At 45.2% G+C, this 21,370-nt stretch overlaps 1 protein-coding gene across 11 annotated transcripts in view; it reads right to left on the minus strand.

Annotated features, from left to right (window-relative positions):
• LOC113020226 (RNA binding protein fox-1 homolog 3) overlaps nucleotides 1–21,370 on the minus strand; it is a 421,260-nt gene that overhangs the window by 31,737 nt on the left and 368,153 nt on the right. For 10 of the 11 annotated variants that reach the window (XM_026163999.1, XM_026164003.1, XM_026164001.1 and 7 more), the window contains 2 exons: nucleotides 13,156–13,449; nucleotides 1,956–2,099 (listed from right to left, as the gene is read on the minus strand). In XM_026163999.1, the coding sequence (XP_026019784.1) occupies nucleotides 1,956–2,099; nucleotides 13,156–13,449 (438 nt within the window). The remainder of the gene's footprint in view (nucleotides 1–1,955; nucleotides 2,100–13,155; nucleotides 13,450–21,370) is intronic. The other variant, XM_026164000.1, reaches the window with a different exon arrangement.

Raw genomic sequence — 21,370 nt, forward strand, 5'->3', positions numbered from 1 at the left:
GTTGAACTGTATATATTGGCTCATTAATTGCAAAGAGACAGAGAGAGAGAATTTCTGTGGTGGACCTCTCGTATGTTGATATGTAATCTCATTGCATTTGTCAGCAGCTGACCGTTCTGTGTGTAACTTCTAGAAAATAAGACTGTTTAATGACCTGTGGAGACTACCCATTGTATACGCTCTGATATACGAGAACAAAACAGAAACAGAAATTAAAGTTAAATCTGTTTCCCCCCCATTTTCTTTGTATTTGTCCTCATATTTTACGATTAAAATTACCCTCACGTCAGTTGTTCAGGGGACACGGTAGCCTAAAAAAAGCCCGACAAAGCGAGCCGCAGCTCTCTGGGAGAGCAGACAAAGATGAAGAGTAAAATCATTACCGCACCGGGCTCCTCTAACTTCTCCCCAGTGCCCAACCTGCAGTGCAGCGATGAGTTCAGCACCTGATTGGGACTGATTGAGCTGTTTGCTTTTAAAAACTCAGAAGACACTCCTCCTTCTCCCCCTTCTGACAATGTAGTAATCAATGCATTAACTAGATGACAGTTTAAGCGCTGGCTTTGCTCATTAAATACGCGTCCTGTTGTGTGGTTTAGATTGTTTTCCCAGAAGCTTCATACTCACTTTAATAAAGATATAATAATTTGCTCTGACTTTAGAGGATGCGCTCTTTAATTAGGGTGAGGTGGGACCGCTCAAGAACAACAACTGCTAGCATGTCAGATTCTCGAGTGCTGACCTTTAACTTTACATCCAAATACAATGTTTTTCATATATTCTGCAGAAACTTTGCTGTCGGTTTGGTTACCCGAGTGAGCCTGTGTGTTTCAGGCTTTGTTGTAGGATCGTTCTTCACATTGCAATAAACAGTACATACACTAATACAACAGGAACCTTCTTCAAGTGCCAGATTTTTGATTAGTTTTTCTTGCAGGGAAACTATTTTTAAAGATGTCCCAACTTGCACAAGTGGACACCGAGCATTCTGATTGGTGCAAGTGTCCTGCTAGTTATTATATGTAGTATCCCCCAGTTTTGGCAAAAGCATGAAAAAAACCCCCAAAACAACCCCCAACCAGTCACAGCTATAGCTGCCCAGAGCTCGGCTCTGCCAGAGGTCTCTTCCTGTTTAAAAAGAACTTCTTCCTCCCCACTGTCGCCACATACTTGCTCTGAGCGGGTTATCAGATCGTTGGTGTTCTCTGTCTCTCTAATATTGTCGGACTTTTAACTTACAATATGAAACACCTTGAGATTTAATTACAATGTAATAAAATAAGTTAAACCACAGATATTTCATGTAACGTTAAGACTCATCCCGTCATCTGTGGTCGAGCAAGACGGAGCGTGGCATCAGGAAAATAAAACGGCATCTTCTGATTGTTTCAAAGCAAACGTGCAGAAAAGTGAAGTATTGCTGTATTACACGTGCATGTAACTGAAGGGCTTTAATCTATTTAATGTGGCTGCTCTGCTGTGTGTGTGTGTGTGTGTGTACTGCAGCTCAGCTCTGCCATCCGAAAGAAATGCAGATCTGCAGCTTGGACCCAAACACGGAGCAGAGGAGAGAGACAGAGACTTCTAATGTGGCTCCATCATGTTGGTGCAGCATAAACATGCAACATGTTTACAAAGATGCCCAACAGACCAATGATGTTCATGCCTTTGTGCTTTATAGTTACACTTCCCACTGAATTAAAAAGAAATCCAGAAGCAACAAGAATTAATCTGATCACATCCCAGTAACAATGAAGATATGGTTTAAGTAATATAACCCCCACAATAAGATAAAAGCAGCGAGAAAGTCATTTATGTAACTTGGGGGGGGGGGGGGGAAGCAAAAACATTTTAGTTCCTTGGAAAAAGCTCCTGGGATTCAAAGTTCTGGATGGAAACGAGGCAACGGCAGAGCCAAGGTGTGATATTTTGAAATTTTTCTCCGAGGTACTCACCCCAAACATTTGCCTTAGGTCAGGGTCCCGGAAGCGGAAGGGAATGTTGGAGACATGTAACCTTTTGGGCTGCTGCTTCTCTGAAGAGTCTGAGTGCTGGAGCTGGAGCTGCTGAGAGCCCTCTGTTTGCGTCACATCATCTGTCTGCCAGAGGGAAACAAACAGAGGAAAGACACAAGCTGCTCATTAGCTGCTACAGTATACTGTACCTCCTGGTCATGAAGTATAGGAGAAGAGGGGGTTGAAACAGGAGGGTGGCAGGGTACGGGGTGGGGTGGGAGGCCTGGCTGACTGACTTCCTCGGCGTCTGCTATTTTTCAATCGGGCGAGAAAGCCAAAGCGATAAACAGCCTATGACTTATAGTGTCAAACCTGAGGTTGTGCATTACAAATCCACTTATTAATCTCTTGCACTTAGCTCTTGAGCAACAGGGAAGATTGAAGGCGCTGACAAAAAGGCGTGGATATAGATCCCACAGAGCCCTGACATGTCTAGACTAAAGACACATTATTGGTGACGTTTGCACACAGCCATCAGAGTGCGAGGCCCAAAGCCCTCAGCGTTGTTGTTTCCATCATTATGCGAATGCTGCGCTGACATTTCTATATAAATGACGTGTCTGATGTCAGTGACAAATTCCACTTGTTTCTTTCTGTGACACCCGTGATGAATTTCACCGAGGGTGCTGGTGGCTTGTCTGTTTAGATGGACCTCGTATTTGAGGCAGTTTTATTTTCTATGGACGAAACCTCATTGGTTAACTGCTCAGCTTATCCTCCCTTCGTATGCACTGCTCTGACATCGGTCCGTCTTTGTATTTGGTCAATAGGTTGCCGGTAAGTGTTTTCTGAAAATGTGTTTTATGCAAATTGATCAAATGAGTGGTTTCTGACCTGCTCGCTCTGTGGTTAAAGTTTAAGCCACTAAACATTTGGCTAAAACTATCAAAATATTCGTTTTAGATGGTAACAAACAGCATCAGTATATGAGCAGCAAGTATTGAGCTGGAGCCAGAAGCATAGACTGCATATAAAAAATGGATGTTAGCTGTTGTTGGTTTGTTTTTTACATATGCCATTTTTGAGTGGATTCCTGTTTTAAAACATTTGGTTTGAGATTTAGAAATGTTGACATCCACTGGGATGCGTTCAACCTAAGGATGGATCCTCTTTCTGTGGAATATTCAATGACTTTGCATATTAAATAAAAAACAACCCATCATAGAAGAACTGTAAGGCCTGATTTTAAAGGTAACATCTTGATGTTTCTGTAGCTGAAACACAAACCAACCGATGTGTTTAAAGTCGTGCTTGAAGGCAGGGTTGGGAACTGTATTTTCCCGAGAGGCCACATGAGGAACTGGGACTCTTGTGGAGCGTCGCACCGATGAGTTTGCAAAGAGGGAAAATTAATAGTGAGCAGAACTGAGTTCAGCTTATTGGTGTGGCCCTCCACGAGAGTCCCAATTTCTCATGCGGCCTCTTGGGAAAATAAATAGCCCAGTCCTGCTTTTAAAGCCTACTCTGCTTTATGTTCTGTTTTACTCTAAATGGAGCCATCATTTACAAAATGACCATCAGGCTATGAAATGACAAAAATAAAATTAGGGGTTAATTATGCAGAGAATAAATCACAAGTCAAATCAGCATTTTCTCATCGATTCTGTAAAGTCTGACATCTTTTTGTCGAAAGGTGAGTCGCTTCCTGCTGGCCATTAAACAGAACCCAGGTTAGCTTAGCATAAAAAATAGAAGTGCCAGCTGTTCAGCAAACAGCAGATGTGCAGTGACGTCCTGGGGTTGTGACAGTGGTACGATATCACTGCACCAGGAAACCTACACTAAACTCGGCACATGAACAAAGTTGTGTTTATTCATTTGCACCAGAAAGCACAAACAATAAATAAAGTATATATTAAGCAAAATAAACACGAATGATCTCGTTCTTCTGGTGACAGTGATCTGCATGGTAAACAGGTGAGGTACACATGGGGGGGTCTGCATGCATTGGCGTCATATGAAACACGCTGGTAATAAAGGGTCACACACAAACACACACAGCGTCGTAGGTGTTGGCATTTCTATACTTCAACTCTGGAAAGTGCCGACTGTTAGTGAGCGACAAGAAGTGAACTACAATTTCAAATAAAGTTTTAGTGTGAAGCAGCACTGCACAATTCCTATTTGTCTCTCAGAGAGGAAAAGTAATTGCTCTCATGACCACAAGAGGTCACTCATCAAGAAAAGATAAATGCTGTGGTTTTTTTGTGTGTTAGAGACAGTGTCCATTTCTCAAAAGCAAGCATATTAAAAAAAAACAAACAATAAAACGAAGGCTGATTTAGAGCCAGAGCCTCTGGTAAGATACTAAATAAAGAAACGGCGAGAGAGGAGAGGGGAGAACGAGCAACGAGAGAGTGGAAGTGGCAGATATCGAGAACAAAAGCTGTTTGAATGTGATATGTAAACTGCCAGGTCTCCTGGGAAGTGCTCTCTGAGCATGACACACACACACTATGCTCTGACTGGGAAGTCACATACACGGATGCAATCTTGTACTGATACAGGCGTGAAAAGAGAGTAGGCCGTAGCCAGAGTACAAGCGGTTCGAATGACACGCACGCACACGCCGATAACCCTCACGCCGCTCCGAGGCTGTCAGATGGCTGCAGGCCTCTCGTAGTGATACATTTCCCACCATTTAGGAAATGGGGTAGGGATTTATTCATTATAATTCATCATCACAGTATTATCATTATCATCATGATCGTAATGATGATCGCCTTTATTATTCTCATTATCATAATCACAATCTCCACTGTAATGGCCGTCATTTATTTGGTTTTTATGGCCCATTCCGAGACGGTGACATACATTGTTAGCAGTGACAGTTGTTTGATTCAAGGTCCCGCTTTGTCTTCCCCTGCAGCCGTACAGGTAGGGCGCACTCGTGGCGGCGGCTTCCTAAGTCCCGCCTGCTCTGACCAGAGGTTAACAAGTGATAGAGGACGCGAGAGGCGGGAAATGCACTCGGTCGGCCGGCCGGCTACTAAGGAGTGGATTTGTGACAGAGAGAGACGGGTGGACGGGTCTTAACTCTGCCGTGTCCTCGCGCGCTGGAGGTTAATAGCCTGAGTAGCCATGTTGGGCCCCGGGGGTGACACATTGCAGACAGATGCCGGGACCGTGGAGGGTGACAAGGTACCACAGCCCCGCGGGTCAATCTGTTTCATCGGTCACACATGACACTATCGACCTTTAGCGTATGTTGCCAGACTACAGAGCACCGCTGTCCTCCAGCTCCTCCGCCCGGCTTTTTATCACGGCAGGCGCAGTCGCGTGTTTGCAGACATCCAGATTAACTTTGGCTCGACGCTCTGACAGGCCAGCGGCACACCCCGACACCGGGGGCAAGTACACATATGGAGAACACAAATACTGAACGCCGACTCCCGAGCGCCTCGGACCGCGTCCTGCTAGCTCAGTAACTCCGAGTGTCACCGCGATCCGCGACGGCTGCCTCTGCACGTTGCTCCCGAGGCTCCGACCTGCCTGGTTGTGAGACGCTGGTGCAGCAGTGGAAAATAATTACTTCCGTATTACCATAGGAGGCCACCTTCAGCGGCGCTTTACTGTCCCGACAGCTGCTGTCACGGGCAGGAGGCGGCGGGATGCAAAACATGCCGTCACCGCCAAAGCCAGCAAACCTAAGAGTGAGAGAGCTGTCAACTCCGGCAACTCTCCGGCTTCCTGTTCAGTCATTTCTCTAAAAGACTCCCTTGCTGTTATTTGCAAATCGCCTGCAAAGTGCTCTGCTCAGCACTTTCCCCCTCCTCGCAGAGTGGCATTACAAGAGCATAATTGAAACTATCTGATTGGAATGCTGCCAAGCAGGTAGATTACATCCGATTAAATAGGAGCTGGGGTGGGGGGTTTCTGAGTCTTCGCTCTCAAGAATTATAATGCCAGAGGTTTAATTCATTATTTTCCTTTTCCAGTCCTTCGCCGTTTGTTTTCTTTTTCTAAAGAAGCTGCAAATATAACCTTTCCATCACCTGAGAGAGCAGGGAGTTAAGTGTGGAGTGGAGGATCAGCCCCCACCACCATCTCCCTTCGATTCATATAAACAAGTCCGAGATGGAGGAGTCATTTTCAGCACGCCGGCAACACCGAGACCAATAGATTGTCTTTTGCGATAGGCTGTTTCGGCGCTAATAAAGCTCAGAAACGTGAAAGTCTCCTCTCTCAACTAACTCTGCAGAATCAAAAGCTGAGAAGCCCACTTCAGCTCTGAGGTATGTTTTGGTTGGTAAGAAGCATCAGTGGGGATAAATTTTACATTTAGGGTTGGGCTCACTTGCATCGGGTTTGACAGCTAATCCAAACTGTATCACTGCACTTGAGGCCAAGGAAAATATCGATGACGCACGTGTAATGCCCTCGTGGCAGCCGGTATGAAAACCACACACACAAGACAGATGCTGCCGGTGTGATGTCACCCACTACGTTATGGATTCTGCATTTTAAAGCCCGGACATTAGTGTTTTGGCCGCTTCCATCTCGCTTTTCTTGAGCCAGAAGCCACATTTAGACCCGCGGGTGAAGTGCCAAGTTATCAGCGAAGGCTAGCGAGCTAATGTGACAAGCTGCATTCATTAACTGTACAGGTGCATCACACAGACAGAGATATCTGCTTTTAGCGTGTTAAGTAACAAGCTAAAAAAGGGTACTAAAACACTATAGTCACCAAAATTGGAGCACAGACTTCTTGGACCATCTGGTGCATTAACCACACAACGGGCCAAATTATTTGTCAGATAATTCCATTAAAATGCTCCAAAAGGCAACAACAGCACAGACGCAGTCGAGAGGTCCAGTTCAGTGCCTCTAATTAGCTGAGAGGAAGCCCATTTTCTGGACACCGTCTGGGCGATGATTGTGGTGGCAACACATGCTCATATTTCAATCTATTTAGATTTTGAAAAGGACATCTACGTTCTCTTAAAGGTTATTTCTGCATGTGGTCTCGATTAATTAGACCGACACTTCGACAGCGTCACAAGGTCTCCTTCACGTTCGTGACGTGCGTCGTGTTGGTTTTGTGCACAACTCTGTGACTCAACACATCTTATTGTTCTGAAAACTTTTAAAAACACACCAGTGAACCTCTGCGTCGGACCGGCTGACGTGCATCTTCATTATAAAGGACACACTATGTACTGTAGCTGGGAACTCTTGCTGCTCTAAAGACTCACTAGAGACCCGACTCCGCATTAATGCACAGCTGAAAATAGTCCCCGACAAATGCGTTGTTTATCTCACAATTGCTAAAAACTACGGCGCCCAGATGTTTCGGGACATTACCGAGCCTCTATATTTGTGAGCGGCGTTTCTGTGAGTTGCGTCTTGAGAGGGTTCGGGCAGCAAGCTTTGAGAGACGGGCTATCGTGCTGTCAGTTTTGGCCTTTTCGTGGGATTCACCCGTTTGCTGACGATAATAGAATAACAGCATCCTCATCCTTTAAACGATCCAGGAGAGTATTTATTTTAGGGAACACTGAGGATATCTTTGAAAAGGGAATTTACACCAGGGGGAAGTAAGCGACTCCTCCCACTTACAGATAACACAGTCATCCCCTTTTAATGGCGGCCTACATGCTGCCATCAGCAGTGTCTCTGAAAGCTACACCCTGGTGGTGTCTCGATCCCTTAAACACAGCTTGTGAGAGATGAGCGTGTGTGCGTGCACGGCTGTATAAGTGTTTGCATGTGCTCGCCCATGTTTTCTGCATGCCCCTGTGTGTTTGTGTGCGCGTCTATGTTATCACAGTCCCCCAGAATACCCTTTGGAAAGTCTTCGTGCCGCTGACACGGGCTGTGAAAAATCTGGAATTGAGTGCTGCCCTAACGCCACTGCCTTAATTTGTTATCTGAAAAGAGAATGATTACTCATGAAATTCAACCAAACCTCAGACTATTTGAACTGAGCCAGATAACGAGCTCAGTTTTTTTTTTTTTGCTCGAGCAGAGCTCCTTGGCAGCCCTCTGCTACCCTCATCTCTAAGGATTTGGAGAAAGTTGGGGGCTGCCTCTCTTCCTCAAGTCGACTGCTTTCAAGTCAGCTTGTTTGAACATGGCACAGAGCGAGGTCCCAGAGGTCTGACTCTGGACAACGCCACCTTCCCAGTATAGACGGTGGACTGGAGACACAGAAGCAGAGAGAAAGAAGTGGAGACAGTCCCCCTGCCTCATTAAAACATACACACTCTCTGTTCTCTGCAGGGAATTCGCACAGAATCCATACGTTTCACTGAATTTTCTCTCTCTTGACTCTTTTTAAGTCTTTAAGTCGAGAAGATGTGCAGAGTAAAGCATCGTCGTGGGGTAGAGGAGCTGAGCGCAGCAGAGTCGAGTCAAGGGAGGAGGAACTTAGGGGGGAGATTCGCAGCGAGTAGCTGATCTGCTCCCTCAATCTGTGTTTCTGCAGGGTGCCCTAATCAAAGGCGCCCGGGCCCGTCTGTGACACCCACAGCAAACAGGCTGGGTCTGTCATTAAAGCTGGGGAACGCAGCGGTGGGCGACACTACCCCACCAGCCCCGGGGATTAGACTCTCTGTTTACACCCCACTAATCTCGTCCCTCCGTCCTCTCGGAGAAAAGACGGGTGGAAGTGAGGAGAGCGTGGATGGAGAGAATGAAGATCGCGCGAGAAGGGGAGAACATGAAGGAAGATGAGGCGAGCTCTCATCTCTCCATGGCCACCATCACTGGGCTCTCTTCACAGCGGGTGAACAGATGAAATGAAATCAAATGCGAAATGGAGAGAGAGTGGAGACGGCGAGCGATAGAGAGCGGAGGGGAGTGGTGGGAAGGAGGAGGAGGAGGAGACTAAACCTCCTGCCAAGTCTCTCCTCACTTTAAATTCTCGTGTCCCAGCCATTACTGTAAGTGCAGCGCATAACCACAGAGCGGTCCGAGTGCGTCGCACAAATCTTCAAATAAAACATTGCCACATTACAGGCCGATGATGATACGACGTGCAGTGCTATCGCCCTGCTTATGCTGTATAAGCACTTTTCTGCCCCCAAATATTCATGGCTGCGCCGTAATTGTGAGGCTGGGAAAAATCGAGTTATTAAAGGTGCTCTTCATGAGCGACCCCGATGCCTCTCAGCAGGGCTGTGGCCTCACGCTGACCTCTAGCAGCAGGTGTTTTCATACTAAAGGAGAAAAAGAGGTACGCAGGTCCCGCTTTTTTCATCTCTGCCGGCACTATCCGTCTTTCTAGACGCGCCTCTTAAGTTCGAAGCTAAGCGTTCTCCCTTTTATCTGCATCTACCCCATGTGAAGGTAAATCTCAGGTCAAGGCATTTTATGTAAGCGCACAAGAACGAAGTGTATGCTATATAATTTAGAATTTCTCTCACAAGCCATTGCCAGAGGTTTGTTTTCTCCTTCGAGTGCCAACGCTTTAGAGGCATGCACTCTCATGATGGAGTGAAAACAGGAGCATTATCATGTCCTGGCACAGACGACGGTGTCTTATGTTCGAAAGAAAAATCTCAAACGCCCGGGTGTAGTTACAGATAATTAGCTGATTTCACTAAGCAGCTGTTGGTTTTGGCTGCTGGAGAAAAGTGCATCTCTTTCTTTTGCTCCTTTAACGGAGGGAGAAGAAGACAAGTGGGGGAGGGCGTGTCCTCCTTTCAGAGAGCCTGAATCATTCATGTCGAAAGCATGTCAAATCTCCTTCACGCAAATAAATAAAACAGCTCAGGTTGACATGTTTTTCTGGGAGCCCCCTAATGGTTCTTCAGATATGCGCTTTCATTTTAGCAGCGCATTCTCAGTCAAATTCGCCTCCATCGTCAAGCGCCGAGCTTGGCCTGAACATCAAAGCCTGCTGCTGCTGCTGCACATGAATGTGCAGCCGTGCGACTCTCACTGTTAACCCTCACCTTTTAATAACACGGGCTGTTTTTGTGTCTGTGATGCAGGAAACATTCAAATTAGTGTCTGAAAAAAGAGGGGGGGAAGAAAAATGACCTAAAAAAATGGGCAACAAGGGTTGGGGCCAAAAATTTCACTTACTACTTATGTAAACATAAGAGAGAGAAAAAGTTAATTAAGGCTTTTGAAAAATGCAAATATGTTACAATAACAAAAATAGGCCAGATTTGCATGTTAAAGTAAGAATATGCAGCTTTTTCTGAACAGTAGAAACAGTGACCTCTGTGGCCAGAACGGGTAATTACAGGATTCTGGTGCATTCAGCTCATAGACAGTATACAAAACATGGGTGTAGCAGTGATAATCTCACATGTGGTTCATTCTGGGCTGGCTTTTTTTGCTATACATACTTTTTTTTGAACAGGATATTATGATAACTGGACAAATTCATGTAGTTATATGAGAAAGCAAGCGAGTTTAGTCACCAGCCTGCTTTCCAAAACAGTATTAGTCAACCAAACACGCAGTTGCTGATAAGTCCAAATAACAGACTAATACTATAAGTCCTCACACTAAAACTGGACTGCAGACGTCTTAGACAGACCTAAAAAGCAAGCAATAACAGTCTAAAGTTGGGTATTTTAACACTGAAGCGTATGTAGACCTACTAACATCTACTGGAAGCTGCTTTCTCTCGTGACCTCTGTGAACACTCTCCTGCAGATTTTATAGATTCAGGAACTCATTTTGGTCAAATTAGTTTTGTTTTCTAATTATGGTAAGTAGGGATGGGTACCGGTTCTGACATAAACGGTAGTAACCAGACCGAAAAGCAGCGCACATTTCGGTGCTTTTTTTTCCTGAGATGTCATACACTTTGAATTCTAGCCAATCATTTTACGTTTCCAAGGATAGTAGGCGGGTCCAGGTACGTACGTTCTTTTAGAGCAGAGCTACAGATTAAAAATGTCCAAGGCGAAGCGGTCAAAGTCTGGCTGTACTTCACAGCAAAAGATGCAAACTCAGCAGCAACAAGTGCTTTAAGCTGATACTGTGATACTGTCAAACGAGGTAACACCTCGAATCTGGCGACGCATAGCGTTTTTTTTAAAAGCCGAGAAATGCGCCGTATTTGATAGCTTGCTGCGAGACCTCACACCGAGCGCATCTACTGCGGGTGTGGTGCCTGTTATCGGACCCGGAGCAACATCCCCCAAAAACACGAAGAGGAGAGTCCTGGCCCCTAGCCCTGCCAGTGTAGCAGAAATGATGAGGATGATGATGCAGCAGCAGCCGTTCTTCTCTGCGTGAGTAGCTTAATGTTGTTCGTGTGTAATTTACGTTGAGTAGGCTAACCACGTTATTACATTAATGCATGTAAGGTGAACTAGCAAACACCATCATAGCTACATGCGGCTGTCCTCTTGTTTGATGGCAGATACTCCCTTCACCCTGGCCAAAAAGGCTAAAATGACCAAAGAAAAAGTGGAAAACAGCTAAACATGAGAGGATTTTGGACAAAGTTTGTGTTTTTTCCATTGTTTAAGCACTGCTTCCAGCCAAGAGTGATACCATATATGCCCCATAGCTGCAGAAAAGGCTAACATTGTTATCTTTTTACAAAAAAACAGCTGAACATGAGAGGTTTTTGGACCAATTTTGTGTTCTCCATTCTTTAAGCACCGGTTTGAGCACCGTTCAAGCACCGGCACCGTTTCAAAAGTACCGGTTTGGTACTGGTATCAGATAAAACCTAAATGATACCCATCCCTATTGGTAAGCTTAGCTCCATCTTTTATTATGCATATATTTCATGAGCCAGCCTCAAGTGGTCATTTGGAGAACTGCAGCTTTTAGGGTTGTGAGTTAGCTTCATTTCTGAGCTCATCAGCTGCTCATACAACAGATGAAATCATTTTCCCAGTACAAACCACAAATTTACTGTTAACACACCCACTCAGTGTTACGTGTGCTTCAGCAGAATAAAACCCATTTGTTTGCACAATAGCAGCTTCCTTTGTACACTTTATACTCCTAACTTTAGGAAATATTCAATCACAATCACTGACAGTAATGAAGGCAATGCAAATCCTGCACTAAGAACCACTTTAGCACACGTTATAATAAAGAGAAGAAGCCAGTGTAGAAGTTATTTGATCGGTTGAGGAAGGGAGATCTTTTTATCAACAAATCCAGAAATGCACATAACATGTGTGTGTGATATATGATGTTAATATGTTCTTCTGCTGCTGTTACAGTACCACCGTGTTTCCCCTGCATGGTAGACTTTTGGATTTATGGCCGCAGCACCGCGCTGTATTCACAGAGTGCCCCTGAGCCCATGCAGTGATTTGCACCTCAGAATCAGATGTGTTTATAATGCAGATTGCAGATTACAATATTGAAAATGAAATTGTTTTCAGCCTCGTCCCTTGCGTACAGAGATCTCTCTTGATGCTCTTAATCTTTTCATCATCTATGGTACATAACAGAACGAAATTGCCAAATTCTTTGCAGCATTTTCCTGAGATACATTATCATCTTCCCCTTCTTCCCTTCTAAAGACTGAGCCTCTCTAGGATACTTTTTATGTATCCAGTCATGCTGCTGACTTCTTGCCAGTGACCTAATTATTTGTGAGATGTTTGGACTGATGTTTTTTAAGCTTTGAACAATTTTTACAATCTTGTTTTGACCATTTCTTAGGTTTGACTTCTGATTTACTGCCGCTGTACTATTCTTCTGTCAAACATGGGGTTTAATTTGCAGCGATTTAAGGGGTCGTGCTTCTGAATGAGAGTTTATGCTCCAAACTGCACCAGTTTTTCCTCAGTTTTCCGTACGTTACATGTTATTTGGTTCCAGTTATTTGAATCGTGCTTGTCAAGGCCACATTTACTTCCAAAATGTTTTTATACTGGAGCCGAAAAGTTTGAAGACTTTACATGCTGTGATTTGGGATCTGTTGAAAAAGTTTCCTGCATGCACACAGACTTTTCTGTCAATATACAAAGAGGGCAGAACTGGAGAGTTATAGGCAAGGACAGATCATGTAAATATTGACTGAATATTAAACAACAGGCTCACTTCTCAGTGAAACAAGGGAGAGGAAATGAGTCGAGAGAAATCACAGCATTTGGCTAAGCTCACACTGGTAAGCAGACGGAAGAAACCAGTCACGGGAAGAACAGTCGGACATTTGTAATGTTATAATAATGCGGATAAAAAAGATAATATGAAGATATTTTACTTGCTGACAGCGTGTTGAGAACAGTGTTTGCAGGTGGTGAAGGACACTGACCGGTGCGGTCGTGGTGGCGGGCGTGCTGTTGTCAGTGCCGGCCGGCTCGCTGTGCGTCTGTGTGGGCGTGTAGAGGGTCATGGCGTGCTCGGGCACCCGGCTCTGCCCGGTGTAGTCCTGCGTCGGGAGCGGGTGAGGTGCCGCAAACTCTGCGGGAATGCCATTCTGTGGGGGAGGCGGGTACTGGGCTGGGGTGTACGGCTGGGCCATCGCTTCTGGGGGGTTGGTGGCCTCTTGGTTACCCTGTGGAAAACGCACAGCAGGAGGCGGGTGTTAGAACTACGGTTAAAATTAAACTTAAAGTAGGTTGTTTGACTTGTAAAACCAGCATGAAAGAAGCGCAAAGATCCCTGGTGTGATATGGAAGGCAACCAGGGAGAGATGTCCTGCACACCAACTAAGTCAGGGGGAAACAGCCATCATATCACATCTCAGCTCATATTAGAGAAATCCTTGATCTTCTCTAATGAACACAGTTTATGTTGTAGAGCATGGCTTGCTGTTGGAGGGGCAAGAGTCATGGGGAATCTCAATTGCACTTGTGGCAAAGCACAGGAGGAAAGATCAATTAATTGATAAAATTTTGATTAGGGCCTTTGATTTCAATGACAGGTCTGTTAAACCAGCAGCTGCTCCCTCTCCAAGCTCCACTTTCATACTTTTTGCTTTATGAGCTCTCCTGCTCTTCGCCACCCCCGTCTTTGTTTCTGTCTCCGGTTATCGTGTGGACTTTTTTAAAGAGTTTTAGAAAGATTACTTTTCTCTAATTCTGTTTCTGCCGCCTTGAAATTTCAGATTCAGCCAGTTTTATTTTCGAGGCTTGCACGGCCTCTGGCTAAATAAACGGAATAAATCTGCAGAAATCTTCTTTAAATTACGAAAAACCGTGAGCAGAGAAAAACAATGTGAACAAGGATTTGTTTGCACCTTTTTGTACTTTTAGTCAGTACAGACATGTCTCTGTCAGTAGTGTTTTTCATAAACTGTAGATAAAAGATGGATGTAGTTACCCGTGGCGCCGACTGTTTTACTGTTTGGTAATACTTGTATCACAGCCCAGGACTAAGGGTGTGATTCCCTGTAATTAAATAGAATTTCAAAGTATTTTATTTGAAAATGCAATAAAATTATTACCTATACCAATACTGAAAGATATTGATGCTAAAATCAGACACCGAGTCAGAATTTTACAGTAAAAGAAGAAATAAATATGTTGTAAGTAATTTTATGTAATTTTACGTACGTTGGCTTTACTCTTTAGGGCAGATTTTTATATCTTTATTTAATTTTCTTCATGATAATGTGCACGACCAAAGCTTTATTTGACTAATATAAATGTGACCGTTCTCCTTTACCAGCTTACAATACAAAAATAAATACTATAAAAATTTGCAGGCCTACAGTATGTGACCTCATAATTATGAGCCAGGTGGAAGTTTCTTTTCTTTTACAGTCACTGTTCGAACATAACTTTGAAAAACAGCGTCTGAAGAGTACAGTATACTTTACATGTAAGATAGTACTGTTATAGTATTGTTTGTTTTTCTGCAAAATTGCAGACACATTACACAGTACTTAAAATCACTAACAGTATAACTGTGCCTCCTTCCCCTCAGGCGACACTTAAATTTACTAACAAACTGCTGACAGGACTTTCTTTCTCTCCTGTAGAAATCTGACTTGTTACCCTCTGGTGCACCTGCCTTTAAGGATGGCGACACAAATATGTAATTTTAAATAAAATACCTTGAAATTCAGTTTTTGATACAGGGTACTTACAGTCTTAGTCACTGAACGTAATCTAAGGTGTTGCCTACTGTTTTCTGAGCATTTCTTCTGTTGGTCTTGGTTTTTTGAAACTGGACATCACAAGCTATGAGTGGATCTGACTGAGAAACCACGAACTCTGCGCTCTGGTACAGTAGCTACTTGTGAATCACCCAGTTGGCCAACCTCAAAACAGACTTGATTTATTGCTGCATATCAATAAAATGGGAAGAACGCAGGTTTCTGGCATTTTTCAGACCCAGAAACAACCTTATGTTATGGATGTTCTACATCTACTCAACACCCAATGAACACGCTCGTGCTTTAAGACAGTCGAGACCTGGATGTCGATGCTTCATCTTTAAAAGACAAAAAAAAAAGGAAATTGCACCGAATAATCTCGTGCACTGAAATCCACAAATAAAGGTTATCACTTTGAGTTTTTAGACAGTTGCACAGTTGTACTCTATGATCATAAAACAATTGCAGCAACACTGAAATGTAGGCCTACGTTTTCTCGACTGACCACAAACTAATAAGAGAATTTCTGAGGAACTGGACCGAGAATCGATTACGTCTGTGTTTGTGAAGTCTTACAAAGGTAAGGGTGAGCCGGCTGAGTCCGATGGAGATATACTCATATATATATAAAGTTGCAGAGCCCTGTCACTAGCAGCACGCGCCCTTTGTATAACTCTGATCCATCCATATGCTTCCTGCTCGGTTTGCGCTGTGTTCCACGTGTATTTTGTAGTCTCTGCTCCTGACTTAAGTGATAGATGGCCCTTTGCAATGAAGCAGTTTCACAGACCCTTTGTCTCGTATGGATGCTTGAGATGATGAGCTGCAGAAATAATGGACTTTTCTGGCTGGTGCACATTGTTAAACTCGGTAATGGCTGGACTACAGAAGTGCGTGTCTTATTGTTACGAAGCACCGAGGTCTGCGAATCCAGACTAATGAGCAGAACGGTGAGATCAGTGCTGCTGGAGCGGATATCCATCCCAACATTAAAAAACACAGAGGGAAAAGGTGAGACAATAACGCCGAAATCCAATAACACCCCCTGCAAATACCCTCAATCAAATTTAAAGATACAGATCATGCGAGCTCGACGCATAAGTCTCTCGATAAGAAAGGAGGCAAAAAAGCACCAGAAGTAAGTCTTTATGATTGGAGAAAAACAATAACGGTAAACAGATCGAGAAGTTTCGGTCTCTTTCTTGACAAGCTGACTAGGGATGGTGTGATGGTAGATAAATGTGTTTTCTTCCTCCTTGCTACTCGGCCTCCTTCTGTAGATTTCCAAAAAAACAACCCTATCTGGGCAGGAGGAGCCTGCGGTTTTAATGAGAGAGCCGAGCAACACTATGCTGTAAATGTAGTGGAAATAATTCTGCTCTGACGTGTTGGCAAACAAACCCCGGCCTAAACTGCGCTCTGCCAATTAAGGAAATGCTCCATTATCTAAATGAAAAAAGAGAGGAGCCTTGAGAGAGCCGAAGGATTGACCAGCCTCCTGCAGCCTGTCAGGCCCAAAGGCTGCTCCCACTGTAGGAGTGAACCCTCACTCCTGCCTGACCTAATCCGCCCTTCTCTTTTTCATTACGCTATATTTCTATCTCTGTCTCTCCCTCGATCCCCCACCCCTCCCCCCTTTCCCTTTTATGCTCATCTCTTCCTCCCTCCTCTCTTTTTATGCAGAAAGTTTTTTAATCTCTACCCCTGTGCTCTACTTTTCCTCTCCCTCCAGTCATGGCATTATATAACACACTTGCATTGCAGGGCATCCTAATTCAAGGAAGCTCTTGATGTTGGCAATTTTCAACTTCTAAGCACCCATTTTAAAGGAGAATGGGGTTGGTTACCTAAAAAAAAGAAAAAAAGAGGATGCACCTCCTGGTATGACAGCTGAATGTACTACCAGATCCTCTGTCCTCCTTTTAACCAGCCCGTGCAAGCTGTCGACACGTCAACAGTCCGGCAGAGACAGGAAGCTCGGAAACAAGGAGGTGCTGTGTTTGTACATCAAACGCCGTCCGTGTCATTAAAGGGATCAAAGCTCGGGCTCCGTCTTTTATTTTAGCTACTGTCGGGACTTGTATCCCGATCTGTGTTTTTAAGAATTTACCAAATGCAATTTAAGTGTCCGCTGTCACGATCGGGAAAGCGTCGTCGTGTAAAGATTAGATCCACGGCTTAAGGACAAATCTTTGCTCCTGTTTTTTCTTTTGTAGGAAACCTCATTATGCTCCTTGGGTTACTTGTGCTTTAATCCAGTATATGGTGGCACCTTTAGGCTGTTTGAATAAAACACTGAGTCCTCATTAGTTTTCAATGAGATGCCTGCATTGGCACAGGAGAGGCTGCAGCAATATGCAGAGGCATGCGGCAAAAAGGTTGTGCCACACTACAATGCAGCGCCACACTCACTGAATCGCAGCCAATCGGGTGTTTGCACCGGATCACATTTTGTTTGTTTTTGCGTACGACGTGCGCGTTTTACTCGGAGTAATTGCAATGATTGCAGAAACCTTAAGAGAGGCCACAGTTTGGTGCTTATGAACGAGCGCGGTCAGCAAAATGAACGAAATCCCAAAAAACCTCAAGTCAAGAAGACTCTCCAGGAAGTAGGCGTGTCCTCGACAGAGTCGAGAGACGCTTTCATGCATGTAGATGAGCTCAGGTCGGAGTCCACTGGGAACGTTTAGGAACATAGTTCCAGCTGAATGTGTGCATGAGCGAGGGAACAAGAAGAGCACGAGGAAGGAGAGGAAGCGCTCATTATCCCAAGCAAACCGCATCATCTGTCAAACATGGTGGCGATGCACGCAAACGCAAATCCTTACAGGTCTGACTGCGTTACTCAAACTCCCCCCCCCACCGATGCTACGTTCCTTCGGGTCCCCCACGTGAACAGGTGGGTTCTCTTAATTTACTATTAGTTGATCGATAAAGCAAGAAAAATGACGCTCTACACGCTGAAAAGAAAATTGAAGATAAAAAATATTGTTGTTCTTGTCTGCCATTAATAACAATTAGATGCCAATCCAGCAGAGTGGTACATGCAGCAGCGTCCTGGAAGCCTGGAAACAAATTACGTTCAGCTTAAACCGTTTAGGTAACTACGCTGGAACAAACATGACAGAGTGCCTAAGATTTGGAAAGTCGGTGTTTCTTAAAGTGATATTCTGAATGTAGGCAAATCACTTTGTGTGGACTATGGCATTAATCAGCAGGTGCTGACTGTATTTCTACAGCTTATTTGCTGCGGATCCTCCTGCTCCTGAAATAAAACTCTTCCTTAACAACATGACATTTTTTTAAAGTTCAGTATACTCTTTCTGCGAGAGGAGCTTCTGGTTTTAGTTTCTTGTTTGTTATTTCCTTGGCTATTTACTTGACAGTTCCTAAGTTTAGGGACATTTTTTCCCCTTTCTCGCGCTTTAGTGCTGCGTTAGCCGCGACACGTTCCGCTAAACTTGTTAAACTATCATCTGCCTTAAAGTGTTCCTCTGAGCTGGGGACGCAATCTGAATCGTTGCATTCACAGATCACACAGGCCATGTGTATATGTGTCAGGTCTGCTGCCATTTGAGCTTTAAACAAGTGCGAAGGACTGAGAAGGAGCCAAGTGACACACAAACAGCGCATCAGCCCGGAGCTCGGGATCGGCGAAAGAAAACTACTAAAGTGCTGTAGCACCACGTCGCTGCCATTTCAAAGGGCAGCAAGGCAAAAGCAAGGAGGCGGAGAGAACAGGGCTCATTAGTGAAACACAAAGTAGCGCTGGCTCTCGTATGATCTTCGCCTTCCTCTGATGTAAGTGACAAACGAGTTATTCGACTGGAAATGAACTGGGAGAAGAAGAAAGGCCCACGCAAATCAGGGGAGTTGTGCTCGTCCCAGCGCGACCGCACGCCCTTTCGGCTGGGGCCGAGCGGACCCCGGCAAACGTCCACGGCGCCTAATGAAAAGTCATCCGTGACAAACCGGGCAGGTACGCAGCACATCCCTCTCCCTCCTGTTCGTTATGGCTCCGAATGAGCGCTTGTTAGACCGGGATCCCGGTGAGTGATTCTCTACCTGCAGGCCTGTTTATGAGAAAAGACCAGGTCCCTTTGCGACACTTTAATGCCCTCCCCACATGGCCTCCAGCCATGAGCCGCCTAAACCTCATCTCCACGGGCACGGCGATGAAGAATAAAGGCAACCGGAGAGAGCGGCCTTTATCGATCTCCCATCCTTTCCATTCCTCTTTCCCCCATCTCTCCTTTCACCCTTTCTACTCCTATTACTGAAGAGCACAATAAAAAACACTATGTCTTATCTTAAGCACTCTCCTCGTGTAAAATTGGATTGGAAACCCTTACTTAAGGAGATCACTTCTGGAGCGGAGTTTTGTTTTTACAGTCAGCATAAGGAGCCAAAGGGGTCAGAGGGAGGCCTGGTGGCGATGCCCACCGCCGAGGCTGTCAGTCTGGCACAAAATCCCGTTGCGCGGTGCTCAGAAAGCTAGAGACGAGAGGCTTTCGCTGTTAACCCCGGTGTGGACGGTCAAGGCTATATTCCATCTCAGCAGGTACAAGGGCTTGGCTGCTCGCCAGCTACCCGTGATCCTCTTTAGCGGCACTCGCAGGGACGGTGTTGAGAGGCCGAGAGGAGACGGGCTGTGCAAATACAGGAGCTGTTAGGAGGAACTCATAACGGCAGAGTGCTGCTCTGACTCATACGTGCGATGGAGGGTCAAAGAGCAGCGCGGAGGCAAAATACGGCGGGCGACTAATTGCGTTGCATTGAATCCGGAGGGAAATCACTCAAATGGGAGCGGGCTGATCAATCTCAGCGATAGGAGCCGTGATGGAGTGGGCAGCTTTATGGCTTCAGCTCCGTCACACACAGCCTGGATCATTTTTCAGCAGATGCCTTTCTACTTTACTCGCTTCCTACTGTACTACGCTAATAGTCTAAAGAAGCAAGAAATGTTCCTCCCCACTCTATACATTAAGCAATTCAAGTAGATTTATGAAGAGCTCGGCAGCGCTTTTGCATAACCCAAACAGCGTGAATACTTAACACACAGCTCTGCCGCCTCATTCCTTCACGGAAAACATACACAAGCAACTTTTCTTTGTCAGATTACAGATGACATAACATTTTTTAAAGCGAACCTTAAAGCTTTTCGGTGCCTGAAAATGGTTCCTGTGCCATCTAAAAGCTCATGCGCCGAGCATTCCTCTCTAGAAAGATGCTCATTTGCTTTTAATGACTGGCTCACGGTGACAGTGGCAAACTTGTGACAAATCCCACGCGGCCGTCACGGCATGAACCCGAGTGCGGTTTGTCGTGAGAAGCGAAACGCAGCTCGGCGGAGGCCGATCGGTTGATGCAACACAAACGAAACACTGAGTGGTTTTCAGCCAGCTGCATGAAAGCCTCTTGTCGTCCCCCCGCTCTGCCGCTGATGCTCGGTTAATTGTAGCCCCGCTCGCAGACAGTCAGGCAGGCAGGCGAAAAGACGGCCTGAGATGATTTCCACAGGCAACTGGCATTCATTTTGTCTCGAAGGCGCATAAATAAAGGCTGTCTAGCTGGGTCCATTTTAATTAGATGAGCCACATGATCTTACTCCAAGTTTCTCTGTTAACACTCACCAGAGGCTGCGGCATGTGTTAATTACAACCACATGCCACACACTGAATCCAAGGTGTGCTGGAAAGGAGAAGCTAAGACGAGGTAAACAACAACAACAACAAAACACCTTCAGCAGAGCTTCTCGTGATGAGGTACGTATTTGGTGCAATGGCTATTCCCCTCCCCCAAGTCAACCAATTACAGCGAGCGGGAGAGAGAGTGAGGGAGAGAGCGAGCGAGCGGGGAGATTGCAGAAGCAGCCCAATTTAATGCAGATTCACATCACACCCCCAGCACAGCCAAACCCTGGTCCTCCTCACAACTACAGTAGGTTTATGATTTCAAATGGGCTGGGGAGTGGGTTATTGTTTTGTCTCACATTTCCTCCCCTGCAAACTCCCATCTTCCCATTTTTCCATCTCATTTGTGCAAAAATCAATTCGCGAAAATAAACACTCGGCTTCCTCGCCCCGTGTCCGAGTCAATTTAGATTTTGCGCGCGCTCCTGCCGCGCTTTTCCGAGAGCCTTAATCGTTTTCACGTGTCACATATGTTTCATCCGCTCTAACATGATTTTTCCTTGTTATTGGGAGCACTTATTTGCTCCACGGCCTCGGATGAAGGTATTAGAAGGAGAGTTCATTTTCCCCAATCCCTTGCTGATTTCTTCATTACATTGCAGCGGTGGCGCCGCACGCAGAGCCCCGCACCGAGATGGGACTGCTCTTAGCGGTGCGACTGCGAGCGTTACTATACCTCAGAG

This window comes from Astatotilapia calliptera, chromosome 4, assembly GCF_900246225.1.
Source record: "Astatotilapia calliptera chromosome 4, fAstCal1.2, whole genome shotgun sequence".
Classification (NCBI taxonomy): domain Eukaryota; kingdom Metazoa; phylum Chordata; class Actinopteri; order Cichliformes; family Cichlidae; genus Astatotilapia; species Astatotilapia calliptera.